Raw genomic sequence first — 21,472 nt, forward strand, 5'->3', positions numbered from 1 at the left:
GTTTTAGAACACGTAATCAACCACTGTGATAAAGAATGAATGTAAGGGAATAAAAAGCAGATAGAAAGAGAGTGAGATGAAGAGAGAAGCAGTGGTCAGACTTGTCAATCACAGGTACGATGTTGTCCATGAAAATTATGTGAACCCTGTGATCATGTGGTCAGATCTCGTTTCAACAGAAACATGACCGGAAAGAGTTAGAAATATAAATCAATTATGTTGATTCAGCTTATTTCATAGTTGTAGGCTATACAAATGTTTATTAATTTTTGATTATGAAACAAACTTGCAACATGCTTTCCTGTTTTATGCATTCAGGGCAGGGGGCTTACAGAGTTATCTGTTGTTACCAAATATTTAAGTGTGAGCCAAACCATATGCAACCCTGCCTATTCGATCAAAATGCGACCTAGATCTGATCTGAGAGTGCCCGAAAGCTAGGCCTTACCCATCCTGGAGAGATCTAATCACAAAAGTCTCACTTAAAAGACAAGCATAACCGAGGCCAGAGAGAGAAAGAGAGAGTTGGTTGCCTGTGGTGGCTGGTGATTTTGTGTCAGGTGGTTGCTGGTTCCACCTTCTCCACCTCACTGCTACATCTTGCAGATGATGTCAGCTGAGAGCGGCGGGTGGAAGTGGATGGTGTGATGCCGGAGGCCCTGAGACGCCTTATTGTTCTTCCAACAGTGGCACTTGAAAGGCTTGCGTGCCCTGATCTGGTTCCTGTGGCCGTTCTTCGCGTGGTACTTGATCCCATTCACATTCTGAAGAGGAAGGCAAAGATGATGAATGAGGCCCAGGGGGGATTGTATTTCTCACCTGTAACTGTGTGTTCATGATCAAAGTACAAGCACACAGTTCACCTTTGTTTACAGAAGGAACTTTACATGAGTGCAATTCTAATATACTCAAATGGCCCGCTAAGAAGAAGTGCCTGTCTGAGGTGTCTAATACAAAGATGACAAAGCCCTTGTAACTGTGCAGGGGGGTGTGGTGGTGGTGAGAGTTTTTTGCCCGAGTCCTGCAGTCTGCAGGGTAAACAGTGAATGTGCTCCTTGTCGATCAGTAGTGCCAGTGCTGACCTGAGCTTGTGTCCTCGCCCAGAACCATGTCAGCCATACAATTTTCTCAAGCTGCACATCTTTTATTCCGACCACACACCCTCAGATTTGAATGAAAAATTCAGTAAAATCTATAAATCATTGGAGTGTACTCATTTTTGCCTTTGTGTTGACATGCTGTAATGCTCAACTAACACCAAGTTTTCCACTAGGAGCAGCTTGGTGTCTATTTGTGTCTCCACTTGGCAGTGAGGCGGTGATGGGGGCTTTGGAAGGGGGACAGCGCTCTAGATGAACTAAGGCTTTGTATCGAAGATATTATCAAGAGGGAGAGACAGTGGTCTGCCTTGTATCTCTTGTTGTAGCCCGGCACGGGGCAGGCGAAAGGCTTCTCGTCTACCCCGTTCATGCCCATGGAGCCGAGGATGGACTCAGAACTGATGGCGCTCCTCCTAGTCCTCGTAGTCCACCTCCTCATCACACTCGCTACCTGTGGGGGGGATGTTGGCGTGTATTGACACCAGGTGTGCATGAGTGAGTGCAATGATGTGTTAGTGAGTACAATAGCAACAGACAGCAGATAAAACATGTGGCTCTTTGGTTTTGTTTAATGATTGTATTGGTTGTTAGCAGAGAGAAGGTAAAGCCTCCTGCTAATAATCCTTATCCATGTTAGGCATGGCTCGTCTCTGTGTTCCCAGGTTCCCTACTTCCTCTGGGGCCTGGGGCCAGAGAGAAACCTAAATCATTAAGCCCTACTTCCTGGAGTCCTGGGGAACAGTTGAATCGTGTAGTCATTATTAAATAAGCTTGCGTGACTATCAAAACGCTGAAGGGCAAATTAACATTCCATAAAAAGCTTGACAAACATAGACATGGGAAAATGTACTCCCTACGTTGCTCTCATGAGAATCTCCTTATCGCCTGTGGCATTCCACACTACCAGACAACCTGCCTCTTCCATAGTTAAAGGATTTGGACTATTAAGAACCGATACATTTTTGAGATTGTCTATGTCAAGATGTAAGTCAGCTATGACTGTTGTTAAACTCTCCCCATCTCGCTGTGTAGACAAGTTCATACACAGCCATAAATGCAATTATTGCAGTAACAACGTTGACTACGCAACAATATACAAGAGTATGCACAAGTGGAGTTTATCGGCCCCACAGATCAGTGGATACACACTGACAGACAGTTTGTGTGTGAGGGAAAGGCAGGCCGCCCAATCAATGTGGGCAGCTAGAGGACTTATCAGTGTCCCCAAACGACTGTGAGGTGACGTGATCAGGGTATTCTCCAGGCTAGCCATGGAAGTGGGAAGTGGGGGAAATGTCAAGTTGACATTGTGTTCGTACAACAGGGAATCAAGCACTAATTTGGATTCAAAAGCATTTTCTGCATTCCAATAAGTAAAGAAACACCCCCTAGTAGATTTACCATTGCAATTTATTGAAATATGGCTCTTCTGGCCTCAGTTTCTAAGTCTGTGAGCATGCATAAGCTTCAACACAGAATTGAAAACATGTAGCATGGGTAGTCCGTATACACGTGGAAAAGTCAAGATACTGCTATGGGAGCTGCTAAACACTGGAATATAATGGATGGCAATGGGGAGAGAGAGAGAATTAGAGAAAGATAAAGAAAAAGAGAGAGAGACAGAGACATAGAGGTAGAGAGAGACAGACAGACAGACAGACACACGGATTGACAGACAGAGAGAAAGAGAGAGACAGAGAGAGAGAGAGAGAGAGAGCGGCAGAAAGAGGGACAGACAGAGGGAGACAGAGAGAGAGAAACTATTCTCTGTCCTAGAGACCTGTCGGGGTACTGCTGTGGAAGGAGGAGGAGGAGTTCATGGGTGGGGTGACTGGTTGCCGCTGGCGTGCCGCTGGCGTGCCGGGTGTGTGGAGGCTCTGAGTCAGGCCTTCCCCAGTGCTGCTCAAGGAGAGGGACAGCTTGGGCTGAGACTTCTTCCTCACAGTCTGGTTCTCTCGCCGCGCCGCCTTGATCATGAATATGCCAAGCCGGGGAGTTATTAAGGTGAGCCTGGGAGATTCTATCCAACTTTTAGGATCTCTTCTCCAGCTGTCTGCCCTTAAGAGACACGGTGCAGTCTCTAAGGATAAGTCTGATGGCAGCAGCCGGATAGGTCTAGAGGTGAGGTTGTTTGACGCCTTACCGAAAGCTTTTCGCTGTGGAGTCTGTGCAGTATATCTTTAGACATCGTCAAGCCTAACCTTTACCGGCTCCTTAAAGCTAGGGGCTCCAGTTTGGAGAAACAGCAAGAGTAGGCTTCCTTCCAAAGCCACTCCCCCAAAACACGTGACTAGCTCGCTAGCTTTAAGTCTACCAGCCTTGTGGAAGACTCTGCTCATGGTATTTAGTTCCCGGGCAGACTTGCATGTAGTATCATTCGGCCCGAATAAAAGACAAAAATTGAACCTAGGGTCTTTTTCGGCATGAAGACCCATAGAATAAGCCCTCCAGACACTATTTTTCGTTAATTATCGAGTAAAGATCTTGCCCACGAATGCCCGGATCAATGTAACAGCCCAAATGGCTTCCATGTTATTGGCTAGGGTCAGTGTGAACGCTTCCAAATCGAAATTTATTAATCATTAATATTGCTCAAAATAGTACCAAACCTCTGCAGTAGCATGACTAGGGTCCCAACACATAAATCAAAGCATTGAAATTTGAAAACATAGTTAGCGTACCGGGAGTTTATTAAAAAAGACTGTTTTCCTGTGCCTTACCGGTAGGTACATGTTTCCAGGAAGTCCACAGAAGTCGATTACCGGCTACCGTCAATAATAAAATAGAGGCGCCAAATAATTGTAAACAGCCAAGTATAAAGAGGGGAGATTGTTGAGTTTAATTTCTTGGCGCCTCCATTATATTATTTACAGTATCAGGTAATGAACTTCTGTGGACTTCCTGGAAACATGGACCTACCACTTACTTAGTTGTTGATGCTTCGTTTTATGTGCAGGGACGCTAGTCATGCAGAGGTTTGGTGCCAGTGGCGGTTCTACATCCAGTTACGCCCCGGGCAAGATTTCCTCCAAGCGGGGGGGGTTTGTATCATGATCCTACGGACTTCAGTGGGGGTTTCATTCCGCCTGTGCACAGCACCTTCTCAACGAGCAGGTGTGCGCCTGCAGCCAGAGGGGGCGCCAATATACCAATTCCCCACACAATGTTATGTACTTCATTGAAAACCGCTTTGCGGCGCGTTTCTATTTTTTACTGCTCGTGGCACCCGCCCCCCATCCGATTTGGCGCCCCACACAAATAAGGCGGCCCGGGCGGCTGCCTGGTTCGCCCATGCCTAAAACCGCCACTGTTTGGCGCTAATTTGAGCAATATTAGTGGTTAAATTTTTTTTGATTTGGAAGCGTTCACACTGACCCTAGCTAATAACATGAAAGCCATTTCGGCTGTTACATTGCTCCGGGCTTTCGAGGGCAAGCTCGATATTCGATTATCAATGAAGAAAAGTGTCTGGGGGTCTTATTTTATGGTTCTTCATGCCAAAAAAGATCCTGGGTTAAATTTTCGCCGGAATTACACTTTAATACAGGCCTGCGTCAGTCACATACCTTTATTTTTCCTTTTTTTGTTCATGGCTTTTAATTTATTAATTGCTGTGTCAGGATGTTGAGAACTTCAAGAAATATGTCAAAAAAATCTTCTAAAATGAATTGCCTACCCTAGATTTAATAACATGAGGCATCTAAAATAATCCCATTAAGACACTTTTGATAAAAGTATCTGCTAAATGACTACAGTAATGAAGCTCTCTGGTTGGAGTGAATGTATCATTAGATCAGATCCCATGAAAGAAATATATAAGATTCATTGTTGCTTTTTCGTTTTTTTTATAACGGATAGTTAAATTGTTTATCGTAATAAATGTTTGCCGTAAATGTTTGCCATAAAAATGAAATGTTCACACAGACATAGTTTAAGCAAAAGTGGAATTAACAAATTAAGTTGAAAGCACTTCAAGATGTTTTTGAACGCAGGGAGACAGTGGTAGACCCTTGTACCATGGCTGCTTACATTAGGCCTATACGACCCTGAGTCAAACACCAAAGACCACTGGGATGAACCCAGGGCCCTTAAACCAGTCATCAAACTTATTTATTCTGAGGAGTGCAACAGAGGAATCTTTAACTTAAATTAAACTGATTAAATGAGTAGCAGCATTTGAAGTAGATTGAAACCGGGCCTATCCTACCTCAATGCAACAGTTAAAATATTATCTTTTCATCCCACTTATATCGTCGGAATTGTAATAAGGATTTGTATAATCAAAGAGTAAAGTAATGCCAGCGCCCATACTTTCATATAAACAAATACATATGATTGTGCTGTCTTTATTTGTTGTGAAAGTGTGTTACTTATGAACGTGCAAGTTTACCTGTTGACATAGCTCAGGGCGACATAGGTAGGCTGCTGCTGCTCCTGCGTCTCCAGGAGACGGGGGACTGTGTCTGAAGAAGAGACGGAGAGGGAGAAGAAGACAAAAACAAGAAATGAGAAGAACAAGAAGAAGACAAGAACAATAAGAAGACAAAGAACAACAAGAAGATGAAGAACAAGAAGACAAGAACAAGAAATTAGACGAACAAAAAAAGATAAGAACAAGAAATGAGAAGAACAAGACGAGGAAAAGAACAAGAAATTGGAAGAACAACAACAACAACAACAAGACGACGAAGAACAAGAGCAAGACAAAGAACAAGATGAAGAACAAGAAGACGACGAAGAACAATAACAAGAAGAAGACGAATAACAAGAACAAGAACAAGAAAGGAGAAGAAGGAGAAGAACAAGAAATGAGAAGAACAAGAAATGAGAAGAAGAGGAAGAAATAGCAGAGAAAGAACAAGAACAAGAAGGAGGAAAACATTAGGCCTTGAGCATGGTACTTTTTTTTTATCTTTCCAATGTGTTAAACAACCTCTAGGTTGCCAGGTGGGTGGTTCCTGTATCAGTGGACATATAAGGGGCTAAGAAACATCCATTGTGACAACTCAGTCGAAGGCTCAGTCCGATTTCATTGCTCATAGGCAAATCTCAGCCCTTCCCCTCGCTGTTGCGCGTTCACGCACCATTGAACCATGTCCGAAACCATTGGCGTCAGTTTGGTTTGAAATGTGCTGGGGACAGAGACGCATTGGAAGTGCATTTTTAGAAGTGCTGGGTACAATGAGGATGCACTCTTTTTTCTCTCTTTAGTGCCGGTAATGAAAGGTTCTGAAAGACGGCATAACAATGTAGCTAATTACTAAGGAATAAAATGTATACAAAATCTGTCTGGCTCGTGTATGAAGAAAACGTTTTCAAAAAGCATCGGACATATGACTCACTATGTTCTGCTCCACGTATCCAATGTTGACAACGTGACATGATATGGCTAAGCTAACAACATAAACAAGAGGAACTAGGAAAGGAATTTAACTGCGTGTTTAAGTTCAGAAGGGCCAAAGCAATAAGCAATAAATATCGCGTCTTACCTTTATTTATGTGGCAGTGGTCTGCAGATGCATCCCGTGGTGTAGCCTACCACATCCATTTAGTTCAACAGGTTATCGTTCTGATACTGTCCATGGTACTAGCAACCTGCTCTGGTGCTTCTTACCTATGCATTCAGGCTAAAATGACTTGATTGTCTGATGTCTCATCATCCCAGGCAAAGAGTATTGGTATTATTAGTAATGGCTACTTGCCAAATCGAAAAAATAACTTCACACAGTGTGTCTTTTTCCGATGTATTTGTTATCATTCGTAGCGTTGATCAGCAGAGAAATAATTCACCAAAGTCGTTGACGTCGCTTAGCAACCGAATACGAATGTAGTCTACAGCATTGAGAAGAACCGTGTAATAATTAAGGGATAATTTATAGAATGCCGGTCATTATCGGGAAAATAAGCCCCGACAGGGCGAACAGGACACCGACGCGCAGCGAGGGTAATTGGTTCCCACTGAAGGGGCTTAAATTCGACCGGCGACGTTCTATACATTATCCCGCTTATTACACGGCTATGTGCCAAAACGAAAAAATGACTTCACATGGTGTGGCTTGTTACTATTTATTTGTTACTAGCATTCGTAGTGTTGATCAGCAGAGAAATTGTCCGCCAAAGACGTTGACGTCGCTTAGCAACCGAAGACGCTGGGGTTGAAAAGTTACCGGACTTCTTGAGGAGTGATACCAAAGACGTCATTGGTGGGTACAAAATGATTCTTGACGAAATCTGGTGGGGACGCGTCCCCAGCGTAATCGATGCCTATGTCCGAAACCCATTTAAAAGGTAGGGTAAGGGGTAAGGGGTTGGGCTAACATCCCCTTAAAATTTAGATTTTCGATGGGCACACTCAAAGAAACTGAGAACGCTCCAGGTGTGACTTGCTCCCACAATACCTTGCGAGAAAATGGGAAATCAAGAAAAGATGGCGGGCAAAAAGATGCAACAGGATTGAAAACCACAAATGTAAGTGTTTTCTATGTTAATAATCACGCCGGGGTCTACGCGGTAGCTCGGCCACGGGCTCCGCAGCCCGGCCTCAGGCAGCACACGGCTGGGCGGCCCGCGGTCGGGGAGCTGCCGGGCTCATGTGGCATGATATCTATATGTTCCTTGTTCTAGGGGGACTCCAGGTTGAAGATAAGCTTTAATTTCCTGCCAAGTAATGCAGTAATTCGTTTTAAAAATGCTTATTAGCCTGGAGTATGGTGAGTCAATGTGATGTCGTTTCTTTTTATAAACCTGTGTATTTTTTCATTTATTTTGGTAGAAATATCTATCAGTTATTATATATTGTACATAACATGTGGTCATAATCCAGTTGTACCATATAATTCCTACTTATTTGTTATTTGTTATGTTTTCTTTCAGGAGATCATTGAGGCCGCTGCCATTACAGAGCCCATCCCTCCACCAACTCAATCACCTCTTCTGCATTGGTAGCACTAAAACCCCAAGCATTTTGAGTTGAGCATCCGCATCTGGCTCTAGCATGTCGCCATTTTCAAGGGCAAACGATGCCCGAACCTCCAGGGCTCGGAAAAGGGTTGACCTCAAATGGGTCTTCATCATTCCGAACACCCGTTCAATGATGCTGCGCCCCCTTGAATGGTAGTAGTTAAAACGCCCCTGTACCTCTCCACGAACGGGGTCCTTGTACAGGTTTATTAGGCAGATGGGCGTAATTAAACAGGGATAACCACCATCACGTCAACGTCTAATGACATACGTCGACGACTAATGATAACGTCACAGATTAGGGACTAGCAATGACGTCAAAGGGTAGGGTTGTCCCATCTGGTAGTTAAAGAAGGGTAGGGGTAGGGGGTTGGCTTAAAAGTTAGGGTTATTGTGAGGGTTGAGCAGTGAGGGGTTGGGTTGAGCAATGAGCAATGAATTTGGATTTAGCCCATGCATCTGCAACCAAACATGTGTGTACTTTAACTCAAGCCCAAGTGCTTCAGGGTGTTTACAGGGTATTAGTGGCTACATGTTTCCTCAATTAAAATAAATACACTTTTCAATGGCAGTTGCGGGATATTGTGTATTTATCAACCACACCCAACATGTCATGCAGCTTTGTCTAGACAAGTCATCGGTGAGTACTATCCTGCTGTCAAAGACATGGTTTTGATGCTTGTGTTTTTTTAAAACCACCAATATGGTATATATGTGTCTAGAATTTCTGCAGCAAGTGGTAAACCCAATGTGACCTCAAGTCAGCCGGTCTGCAAGTGGAATCCAGGATCAATGAGAATGCTTGTCTCGACCCACATACACAACGGCAACAGGTTGTCAAACTTAATACCTCTTTAAAACAGAGTTTAAGCTGTTTCTTATAGCAAGTATAAAACCAAGATACCTATACAGTTTGCAGTCTAGTCCTGTTTTTGTCTAATGATATGTTTTTCCCTGTAAGCTAATTGAATTGTGAGTGTTGTTTTAAAACAATTGAATAAACTTTAGTGAAAGCTATACTGACCCTTTTTTTCTAGACCATAGTGTTATGACAAACGATGCTGAACCCGAGAGCAGACGGAGACGATGTTGAATTGATGAAAAAGGGTTTATTGAACGAGGCGGGGGAGCAGGTAGTGGATGAGGTAGCCGGGGGGAGAGCGAGGCAGGCGAGCTGGAGTGAGGGATCTGGATAACTGCAGGCAGAGGAAAACAGAGTTGGGTTGTGGTCAAAAACGACAAGTGACCAGAGAGCGAGAGCGAGGTAACAAGAATTACTGGAGCCAGGCATGTATCATTACCACTGTAGTGCGTAGTACGATCTGGCACCGACAGCAGGGAATCCAAGGGTTTATGAAGGGGAGCTGATTGGAGATGAAGACCAGGTGAGCATGATTGCAGATGAGGGTCAGGTGTGAGGTGAGACGGACAGGAGGAGTGGCAGACCCAGGAGGAGGAAAACACAGCAGACTGCTGTGACCACACAACAAGCACATTCAATGGCACACAAGCATGGAGAACCACAAATCATGTTGCACACAACAAGTGATTCTTACAGGGATAATGACTTGCAGATGCGTAACTCCTACAATGCACAAAGCAAAGTCCTAATGCTGCCTTCATGCCAGCAACACAAAGAACAAGTCTAATCCTGCCATAAACGACAGAAACTAGAAGGCTAATTGTTCAAGCTCAGAGGAAAAAAAGCTTTTCAAATAAGCACAGGTCAAATGATTCAGGTGATTTGCCTCCAGAAAAAAAGAAAATCCCTTTTTAATTAAAGAGAAGATTTTAATAATTGTAATGATCAACACAGAGATAAGAAACACTGCTATTTGAATCCTGATTGCGTAGTGGTCCAGTGGTATTTATAGTCCATATCAGCAGACGCTTCTCCAGTGAGCAGAGGGAGGAAGATTCTCCTTACCATTGTTGAGAATAAAAAATGCAGATTGTCCAGACTACTGTAATGAATTAATGCCCTTAAATATGACTACTTTAATGCCTTGTATTGTTCGTTTCCCTGGGTAAAGGGATATTAGCACCCCCTATCGCCTATTGACAATTACTTCAGGGAGGACGTTCCTCCCTTAAAGGCCAGATTCCACTGGACGCGTTACGGCAGCGTTACGGCTGCGGCACGCCTTGGCCGCGGTCACCGCAGCAGATAGGTTCCACTTTAATCAATGGGACCATTGCCACCGGGAGCGGCTGCGGAACGCCTCAGCAGCGTCCCGGGAGCGGCTCGCCGCGCCGCAGCGCTATCATTCCGTAGCATTTCAATTTTTCCGCAGGCCGTAGCTGAACCGCGTCAATTTCAACAGAGCAGATCGAGCAGTGCAGGAAGTGAAAAAGTAAAAGCCATAGAGCATCCGGTCAATTTTAAAAATAAAACACAATACTCAGCTCATGTAGCCTATCACAACCACATCAACATTATTACGTCATGACCAGTGGCACCAGGTCAGCAGTCAATCAATCAAAGGGCCTCAGAGGGTCGGCAACATGGATGACGAGAGACTCATTGTCAAAGTTCCACAACATGAATTAATTTATGTACCAAATCATCCTTTCTATGAGGACAATGGCTGGAAGGACAAAGCGTGGCATTTAATTACAGTAGTTTTGGGAGTGGAAGGTGAGTAGGCTACATTAGGTTTAGGATTATCGCGTGATCTCGTGTGAATACAGCTGCCGCTCCGCTGCCGTAACGCGCCCGGTGGAAATGCACGCAGGGCAGAAGTCGCAGCCGTTCCGTGCCGCAGCCGTAACGCGGCCGTAACGTGTCCGGTGGAATCCCGGCGTAAGCCTCCATTGACTCCATGATTGACTCCCATTCATTTCCCGAAAGTGTTGGTGGCCGGTGAATAACATGGGGTTCAATGGGAGAGAGGAGGAAAGTCCTAAGGGATGTGAGTAGCTAAGGGATCTAGATCCCGCCTACATCTATTCAGGATTAGGGTTGAGCCCTGGCTGCGCTATGAACAAATAAGCTGGAGCCCTGGCTGTGGAGCAGCCCGGAGGGAGTGGTTATCCCCTCACGTTTAGGCTACGAGAACCAACAAACCTGCTCGGTCGTATGCCTCGTTACCACCGTGCGGTGCGCTACTGTTCGTTGCAGTACAGTGCAGCTCTGTTCGCTTATATTGACGAACAGAGCAACGTTTCCATTGCCCGTGGCTGGGCTGCCAGCGGCCAAACTGCGGAGCACGCGAGAAGGATTGAATTGATCTATAAATGAAGTTCCTCAATCTTAATTGGCTTAACACCATGACCAACATTCTGAAACACCCATTAACATCCACATTTGCCTCAAACAATGTTAGGCTTACAGCCCACGTAAATAGTTGTGAAATAATGTTCTTGTTGTCCTTTTAATTGTTTGTTACTGACCGTTCTGTTTGATATTGTGGAAAGGATGAATGATACAGAGCATGATGCATTTTAAATGACATCACTTTTGGTTTTGTGTCTTCATTTTTCTTAAAACAATTGTAGCTGAAAATAAACAGTCAAATTAAAACCAATAGCTTCAGTCATTGAGGGCAAAAATCGGCCCAGATTTTATTATTTCATTTTACAAATCAAGACTAGGCCTGATTTCACTAATTGGCTTTGCATCCTTTCCTTCTGCCATTGTAGTCCAAGACATGCTGCTCACCAGCTTTCAAAGTACAATGCTGCCACTGGTGGACGTGTATCAATTCACGTAAATATCCCTCAATGATATTTTGTAGTTCACCAAAACACCCTGAAACAAGTTGAGTCTCACATAGTTATGCCACCATACACCTCTAACACTGCAAGCAGCCAATGGCAGTACCTTCCTCCCTCACTTTAAAAACAACCAGCTGCCACTGGTGTATATATACATACCTACTGACACAATGGCCCTGGGAGCCTCATACCTAAATGTTTCATTAATTGTAGATTTAGCAAGTGTGAGAAGGACAGCAGACCACTCTCTGCTGTCCAACCTGGTTAATGGAAACACAAAGTGAGAAACACACATTAATGTCCCCATTCCCCCTGCCAAACCCCCAAGGGGCCATTTCACACACTGCTGTGCGGTGTGTTTGTGTGTCCAACGAGAAGAAATAACTCCTCACTTCCCTAATGAGCATGGAGGAATAGAAGCTGTGGATCAATCTACTCCCACACACTGTAAATCACACACACCTGGAGTGAGGAGGAGACAGGGAGGGCCAAACCTCCAGCTCTCCACTTTATTCTTCTGTGGGGCCACCAGCACTGAACCCCACCCTGGGCCCTGTTAGAGCTTCAGATTGGAACCAGGACTAGTGTTTATGAGAGGAGATGGAAAGCCGTCTAATAAGGCTACACAGGTGGTCCACTTTGGTGGTCAACCCGTTTAACACATTTACGTTTTCCCATCATTCCCATAGAAGATATAAATCATAGGTAGATACTAAGAATTGTCTAATTACAATGGCTACAATGAGATCAACACACTGTGTTACTTAATATATGGTTTACGAAGGTTTCATGGATTGTTTTTTTCTTTTTAAAATACAGCGACCGAGCATCGAATTGTTAGTTGTTCTGCTGACTCAGCAGGTAGGCATGTTTGGGGGCATAGGAAAACAAGATGCCAACAACCGCGGCCCTCATTAGAGCAGTGGCTGTAGCGCAGGCAACCCACAACAGGAAACCCAGGATTAATCCCACAACAAACCTTAGGCAGCAGGGGAAGTGACGCCTACTTCATCCCTTCACGCCCCCCCCCCCCCCCCCCCCCCCATCATTCTCCCTCACACACACACACACACACACACACACACACACACACACACACACACACACACACACACACACACACACACACACTAAGATTGTCCCGGACTCAGTCACACCTCACCCCCTAATTTCCACCAGACGTGGGCTGTCCCGGCCATCCCTATGAGGGCACTGTGGGAAGTGCAGAGTGGTGAGAATCATGGCGACTTGTTTATGAGCACTCAGAGCAGTGGGCGACATTTTTAAGAGAGTGGTGGCACAGGTAATTCATTAAGAAGGGACCCTCTCCGGAGGAAATGAAACTCCTTTCAGTTGGGTGTAGAGTCAGTCCATGTGGAATGTTGTAGAAAGAGCCATGATGTTTACGCCATGTCATGTGAATGTCATGTTTCAACTACAGATTAATCATGCAGCCGCTATGCTTAAACGCAACTCGAAGAACGCTAAGATTTTGGAAAAGACATCACTGACTCATGATTCCCATTGTTGTGCACTGTCACCATGTCCTGCGCACTATCAACCATGAATACTTATTTTTGTTCAGCCTAGCAGCGCTGTACCTGGCCTAGCACTAGAACAGGAGTGCTGACATCTTAAGGAAATGTAATTAGGCTGAAAAGGTGCAGAGGGCACCAGTTACTACATCCCAAATGTATTACTTCCGTACCGATAGAGGTGGTGAATCAGATATTGTTCTAAATGAGGCCCAAGTGAAGGGGCACACACTCCTATTGTTGTTGCACAGTGGTACTACTACTACTAGGCTTCAGAGCTCTGACACGTCAGGACTTTACAACAGCACTGAGAAGTAAACACAGCACTCTCTCGACATCTGTTCCTTGCAGGCCGGGAACCATAGCAACAATGTCAAAATATCGGAGGGATTTTTTTATGCCACACAAGACAACCCTGCCATTCAAGAGATGGAGAATACTGAAAACATGGCTGAATGCTTACAATGGGATTTGAAAACAGTACTTCCAGTGATCATACTGGGGCTTCAAATGAAAGGTTAAGCTAGTAAGGAGGTTAGATTACATTTATCAACTTTTAAATATTTTCAAGTAGGCCAACAACGAGGTGTATAATAACTGCTCATTTTGTTTTGTTATACGACCAAATATATTTGATTGTACACATCTCCCCGTCCATACTGCCATTGTTCATGGGTGGCATATAACACATGATTACTACATAATAAATATATTTGTGAACCATCATCCTTTAAGTCAAATAATAATAATAATTACAACTCACTGAGATGAATTGACAGTAACAACCATGTGTGATAAATGTGCTGTAATGTTTCCTAGTTGAGTCTTACTAAACCTCACTGCTGTGGTTCTGATCCAGTTCACAGTAAGGCAGTGCCCCCTGCTGTCTGAACACCAAACCAGCAGGCGTCAGGGGGGAAGACATGCAGAAAGAATGTGCTGTGCAGTTTTCCAGGCGCCTAATTATAAAGCAGAATGTGTTTTAACCAGCCGGCCACCAGATGAGGAGGAAGAGAGGCCAAATCTATCACCCTCTCTGTTATTAGGCTTCACAGGCACTTGGCAGGACCCGCCAGATTTCTCACTTCTGACTCCAAGCGGGCACAGACCGAGGAGAGGTGGAAGGGGGGCATACCTTTTTTTCACTGTAGTCCAAATAATTGCCTCATTATTCCCCAATAAGTCATTCAGAGTTTTTTTCTCCATGGCCTCACACCTCGGACACATGCATGACACACAACCAGAGTGGGGAGGAAATTGAAACAAGTCCAGCAACAAACTAGAACAACAGAGAAGAAGCTGCACGCGTCAACTTCAATTAGAACTGGAGAGAAATTTAATGGCTTCAGCAGCATAGTGAAAATCTGCCTTCAATCATGTTTGTGTTATGAGTTATAACATATAGTAAAAGGTGGAATTCATAATTGCAACCCAGCTTGAATTGCAATTGTGATTCATTGAAAATACAAGGGCGCTGAGAGAATGGGGGGGGAGCTGCAGATTATGAAAACTAGAGTTGTCGCGCACGCGTTGCGCGCGCTCAACCTCTTTGTAATTAAACCCATAGCTATCATGTGGAGACCCCAGTCGATAATGTAACAAATTTCTGAGCGCATAATACAATAACATTTTGCCTATAATGTTACAATTTATAACATTCGTTCACCACAAATGACTCTTAAAAGCAGTGCCAACATTCAAATATTTTTTAACCATTCAGCGAACAAAAGGCAAAAGGCTGATTATCATTTATGCCGCGTTTCCACTGCAGGGTGCGGTACGGTTCGGTTCGCCTCAGTCCGGTAGGGAGGGGGCGGTATAGCCCAGCTCAGTTCCGAGGTCACGTTTCCACCGCCGACAGTACCCTTTATGGTAGCCCGGATGTCGATCGCCGCGGCAGCTATGTAAACATCGTAAACAACGTCTTCCTCCCCAAGAATGCAGAGGAACGTCTCCACCTCCTTGTTCGCCCAAGCAAGCGTTTTACGCGACATGTTCATTGTAAAGAATAATACCTCGAGGCTACTGTTTGTTTGTTTTTATCCCCACGTCGCCCGGAAGTGACGGTTCTATCTACCAATCAACGGAGGGGGTGTGTAGCTCGAATTTTCCGGCACCCTTTCAGGAGTCTCAGTACCCCAACGGAGGAGTACTGAAGACGAGGGAAAAACGAGTATGGCTCAGTCCGGGTCACGTCCACTTTTGGCGGTGGAAACGCAATCCGTACCGCACCTTTGCGAACTGAACCGTACCGCACCCTGCAGTGGAAACGCGCCATTAGGGGGCCACTCAATGACAAGCAGAAGCGTCATCAAAATGCCCACTGAAGTGGTGTGAGAAATACCGATTTTCTATTCCTCATTCACAGGTAATTTACATTTCCTACGGAGAAAATACTACCTCAGGGTAGGGCTGCTCGATTTTGGAAAAAATGAGAATCACGATTTTTTTGGGTCAAGATTGAAATCACAATTCTTCAAACGATTCTTTTTGAGTTTGAAAATAAAATGCATTTATTCTGCATTTCAAAAAAAACAACACAGTAACTGAGTTTTCAATTTTTTTAAAAGGGACATATTATGAAAACAACTTTTCCTGGGGTTTGGGGTGTTGTTGTGGGTAGATGGTGCTCCCACACGCATACAAACTTTGAAATAAGTCTGTACATGATTTTTTGAGTGAGATACGCATTTCTGGAAGCAGCCCGCCCCCAGCTACCAAACGAGCCAGTCAGTTTCGGTGCCCCCAGAGTGGTAGATATAACAGAGTGGCGACACTTCCATTGGACTCCGTTGTAGCGCCTACTTCCGGGGTATGGAGCCTCGAATAGTTCCAAACAACCATTTTACGGCGTAGGAGATCATTTATTTCCATTGCTGGCCGTTGAGTAACTTCTGAGGTAAATTGATTAAATAGCTACCTCTTTTGAATGGTCAACTGTCTATATTGTATCAGAGGCCCTTTATGATGCATATACTGATATTTATTTGTAAATGCACAGCGTAATTATATAGCCTATATATTTATCTTGGTAGACGACCGATTGCCTGCTAGTTTGTTAGCTCAACTTCACCACCTGTGAAGGTATCTCCAGGGGTAAATTGGTTAAATAGCTACCTCTTTTGAATTGTCAACTGTCTATTGTATTAGAGGTCCTTTATGATGCATATACTGGTATTTATTTGAATATCAGCGAATATTTTATCATTATATATATTTTTAGTAGAAATAACAGTTTGTTAGTTTAATTATATCCTGGAAAGGGTGATGTTCAGCACATGAAGCCCTACAGATGCCGCCGCTTCAACAAAATGATTATGATGGGCGGTGAATTTAACCTGTATGGCTTTTTCGTTTTAACTTCTTGTTGACTGAATTGTTTCTCTTTCTTAGTGCCAAATGGATTATTTTTTGTTTTACAAGAGCCCTCTCTGCTCTCCTTCTCATCCATTTTTCCTTTTCTAGTTGCCTTATTAGGTCCTCCAGTCGCCCCATCAGTCCCTGGCAGTCTGTGTAGAAATGTGTCGATTATCTACATTGTGTGCAAATCCTCAGAGAATCCCTGACCTCTGGTTGTTTTTTAAACTGAATGTACAAATATGAATTATGTAATCTCAATCGGAGTGTAGTCTATCCTTGAATTACATGAAATGGGGAATATTGTTAGCTGCATGGATCATACCGAAGTTTAATTTGGCGCAATATGTGTGGTCCGTTGCACTTGGTTCTGGAGGCACCCTCACAGAAGGGGGTTTCCTCCTCTTTGGCTTAGGGCGCTGAATGAAAACTGTTGGGACTGCATCGGGCCTCAACATCAACATCCCTTCTCTTTTTGTGGCAGTGAATTGGTCATCTTCAAAGTGTACCTGTAGGTAGGCATGTAAGATCAGTGTAATGGCTAAAACTTGTCTATTGTTTTACCACTTCTTGTGAGTTCCGGTGTTTGCTTTGTTGCGCGTGAAAATAGAGTCCATGAGATGTGGCTATAATGAACTTGACTTTGTTTATTTCTAACATCAGATGTAAATTAAAGCATTGAAGTTTTGTCTTTGTTTCTTTGTTTGTTGGTTCAGCTCAGTTGTGTTTCCTCGCCACGGTCCCGTCAGGTTCACGACAGGTTCATGTCATGTTCACGTTCTGCTCACGGTCAATAATGGTATTCGCAGGCCGGAACTCTCCACTCTCCTTGGCCTGGCACACCTTTATGCTATAGTCAACTAGTGCCTGACCTATAGGGGGCACACACTCAGAAACAAATTACAATTTCCTAATTTGGGACAATTCAATACAAATAAGATCACTAATAATAATTTTGTCACACAAACTAAAATATCAAACTGAATACTCAAAAAAGGTCTCAAATGGCTCCTACACACCGGCCCCTAATAGTGTGCATGGGCAACTATGACAACACTCAAATCATAAAGGAGCCTAAATTCATTGTAGTTTACTGTTACCATTAACTCAAATCATATCATGAGTAGGTACTACTTATCTCTGGCCGATGACTTTGTGGTCATCTTTTCTGCTCCTTCCAGAAGCAGACAGAACTTGGTTATTCTCAAACACGCCAGTCTTTGTAATAATTTTCACTGTCCTCACCAAACCTCTAGTATCTGGTTTGACTTCTATTATTCTTCCAAGGTTCCAAGACCCACGAGGGGCTGAACTGTCCACTACCATCACAATGTAATCTACTTGGAATCCTTTCCTGACTGTAGTCCGTTTTTGTCTTTCCTGTAACAGGGGTAGGTATTCTTTGGTCCATCTCTTCCAAAAGAGATCGGCAAGAAACTGAACTTGTTTCCAGCGCCGTCTGATGTATGTGTCTGACTTCTGAAATAGTCCAGGGGGAAAAGCAGGATGGCACTTCAGAAGAAGAATATGATTAGGTGTTAATGACTCAAGATCAGAATCATCTTCATGAACTGTGCTGATAGGGCGACTCTTCAGAATGCTTTCCACCTCACAGAAAAGTGTTTGCAAACCTTCGTCATCAAGTGGTTGTTCATGAGCAATGGAGTTGAGAGTCTGCCTGACCATACGGATAAGCCTCTCCCACACCCCTCCATGATGTGAGGCTGCTGGTGGATTGAAGGTCCACTGAATACCTTTCTGGAGCATTGTGTTCTGAATCTTTTCTTTGTTCCAGTTTGAGATGGCATCTTGTAATTCTCTTTTAGCTCCTACGAGGTTAGTTCCATTGTCAGAGCGGATGTGTGTCACCTGACCTCTTCTGCTTATGAACCGCCTCAGAGCGTGAATACAAGAGTCTGTGTCTAAGGAGTGTGCCATCTCCAAATGTACTGCTCTACTTGACATACAAGTAAAAATGACACCATAGCGCTTGACTAGGCTTCTACCTCTTTTTGTTTCAAAAGGCCCGAAGTATTCAACACCTACATTGCTAAAAGGTCAGCTTCGAGTCTTTCTTTCGGCAGGTCTGCCATCTTTTGTTCTCCAATTCTTCCTCGGACACATCTGCACACAACACACTTGGATATGACTTTGCGAGCTGCAGAGTTGGCATTAACAATCCAAAATCTTTTTCGAAGTTGTGAGAGAACATGGTTTCTCCCACCATGTCCAAGCTGCTCATGAATGTGTCTAAGTATTAGTGTGGAGACATGAATGTATTTGGGCAGGATTATGGGACGCTTAGCCTCCTCAGGCATTGCGGCCTTGCTGAGTCTTCCTCCTACTCTTAAGACTCCATTCTCCAGTACAGGATCCAGTTTGTAGATGGTGCTGTTCCGCCCTAGTCCTTTTCCAACAAATTTCGTCTTTGCCAGCTTTGCCATTTCCTCTGGATAGCTTTGATGCTGACAGAACATTACGATTGCTTTCTCCGCCTTCATCAGGTCATACAGGGAAATACATTGGCTGCCAAGTTCATTCTTGCTGGCTTTTCTCTTGCTCTCCAGCATTTTGCTCTGGCTTCTTGTCTGTGATTGTGGAGACACTTTACACTGCATCTTTCTATTCACACTGAGAGCAAGAAGAATGTTTCTAAATTTCAAGTACCACACGACAGCTCTTTTTAACTTATTTCAACTTGAAAAGTATTCAAGCAACTGCCATGTCGGATTGTTCTGCGTCTTAATCACAGTACTGTACACTGCTGTGCATCTCTTGACCTCAAGGTCATCGTGTGAGAGTGGCATGGCTTCTAATGGGTTCTGTGGCCACTCATCTTCTGATTTCCACAGGAACTCTGGTCCGTGGATCCACTTTCTGCATTTGATGAATGTGTCTGCACTCATTCCTCTAGATGCTAAATTAGCTGCATTCAGCTTTGTTCCAATGAATTTCCACTGTGTGACATCAGTGTTCTCTCTAATGACAGAGATTCTATTGGCTACGAATGTGCGGAATCTTGTGTGTTCATTTGCAATGTACTTTAACACTGTCTGACTGTCCGTCCAGAATGTTGAGCTGTTGAGTGTGATGTCTAGTTCTTTTCTGAGCATTTTGTCTACTCCAACAGCCAAGACAGCCGCCACAAGCTCCAGGCGTGGTATTGTCGTCTGCTTCAAAGGTGCTACTCTGGCCTTGCCAAGCATGAAAGCTACATGCACAGTGTGTTTTCCCTCTGTCAGTCTTATATAGCTTACTGTTCCATATGCGAAGTCACTAGCATCTGAGAAGTGATGGAGTTCAGCCTGTGTGGACCTTCCGATTCCATCTGGTTTCACAGAGCGAGCCACTCTGAAGTGTTCCAATTCGTCAAGACCGGTCAGCCATTTCCTCCACTTCTCTGATGCAGCCTGTGGTACTTCCTGGTCCCAGCTGCACTTGTTTCTGCAAAGATCCTGAAGAAGCAACTTAGCAGGTAGAGTTAGAGGAGACAGGAAACCAAGTGGGTCATAGATAGAACTGACCATTGACAGAATGTTTCTTCTGGTGTGCATCTTATCTTTCACAGAGATGTTAAACTTGAATGTGTCACTTTCTACACACCATAACAACCCTAGGGCTCTTTCTGTAGGGAGTTTGTCCCTGTCCAAATCAAGTTCTTTCATTTCAGTCGCTCGGTCTTCTTTGGGGATATGAGACAGTACAGTGCGACTGTTACTCACCCATTTGGTTAGATGGAATCCTCCCTTGTGGCAAACACAGGTAAGGTCTCTCACCAGGTCGACGGCTTCATTTTCTGTTTCAAGAGACTTTAAACAATCATCAACATAAAAATTGTTTTCAATAGTGCTTATCACTTCTTGATCAAAACAGATGCTATTGTCTTTGGCAGTTTGTCTGAGCGCAAAGTTTGTGCAGCTCGGAGACGACACTGCTCCAAGCAGATGCACTGTCATGCGATGCTGAACAGGGTATAAAGACACGTCACCTTTAGGCCACCACAGGAAGCGTAAAAAGTCAACATCAGATTTTGAGACTCTGACTTGGTGAAACATTGATTTAATGTCAGCCATGAGAGCCATAGGATGTTCTCTGAATCTTGTGAGAACACCAATGAGTGTGCTGGTCAGGTCTGGACCCTGGAGGAGTTCAGCATTCAGTGATGTTCCATGAAATGTTGCGCCACAGTCAAAAACCACTCTAATAGTGCCTTTCTTAGGGTGAAAAACACCATGGTGTGGGATGTACCATACCTTGCCGTCTTCTCTTTCAAGTTCAGCTTGTGGCACCACCTCAGCATGTCCATTGCTGATCACATCCTCCATAAACTCTGTGTACTCATTTCTGAATGTTTCATTTTTTTTTTACTTCCTTTTCAGGCCTATTAGGCGCTGCTCTGCAACCTGATAGTTGTTGGGCATGACAGGTCTTTCTTTCCGGAAAGGTAAGTCTAGGCTGTAATGTCCATCTTTGAGCGTGATTGACTGCTCTGCAATTTTGATAAATCTTTTATCCTCTATTGACATTTCTTTGTCATCTAATTTCTCATTGAAGTCATGATTGTACTGTTGTATAATCAAATCTTCCAGCTTTGCAACTGATGTTCTGTTGACAGTATGACATGACATTTCACTACTATTTCATTCATCCAAGCGTAATGAGTTGTTATTCTTTAATATATTGATACTTTGTGTGGCTTATATCTTAAAATGATCATGGTAAAACAAACTGATCATGGTAAAACCCTAACTTGAATACTTTGATTTCAATACAGATGTAAGGTTAGTTAAGGTTAAGCCAGTA

At 43.9% G+C, this 21,472-nt stretch overlaps 1 protein-coding gene across 1 annotated transcript in view; it reads right to left on the bottom strand.

The window, feature by feature from the left end:
• Window positions 1-593: 593 nt before the first annotated feature.
• LOC115553796 (juxtaposed with another zinc finger protein 1) overlaps window positions 594-21,472 on the bottom strand; it is a gene marked incomplete at its 5' end in the record, with an annotated part of 219,932 nt that continues 199,053 nt past the window's right edge. Inside the window, 5 exon segments of the mRNA XM_075074215.1 lie at window positions 594-764; window positions 1,408-1,516; window positions 1,518-1,551; window positions 2,881-3,080; window positions 5,491-5,563. Coding sequence (XP_074930316.1) covers window positions 594-764; window positions 1,408-1,516; window positions 1,518-1,551; window positions 2,881-3,080; window positions 5,491-5,563 — 587 coding nt within the window.

Source organism: Gadus morhua, chromosome 11, assembly GCF_902167405.1.
Source record: "Gadus morhua chromosome 11, gadMor3.0, whole genome shotgun sequence".
Classification (NCBI taxonomy): domain Eukaryota; kingdom Metazoa; phylum Chordata; class Actinopteri; order Gadiformes; family Gadidae; genus Gadus; species Gadus morhua.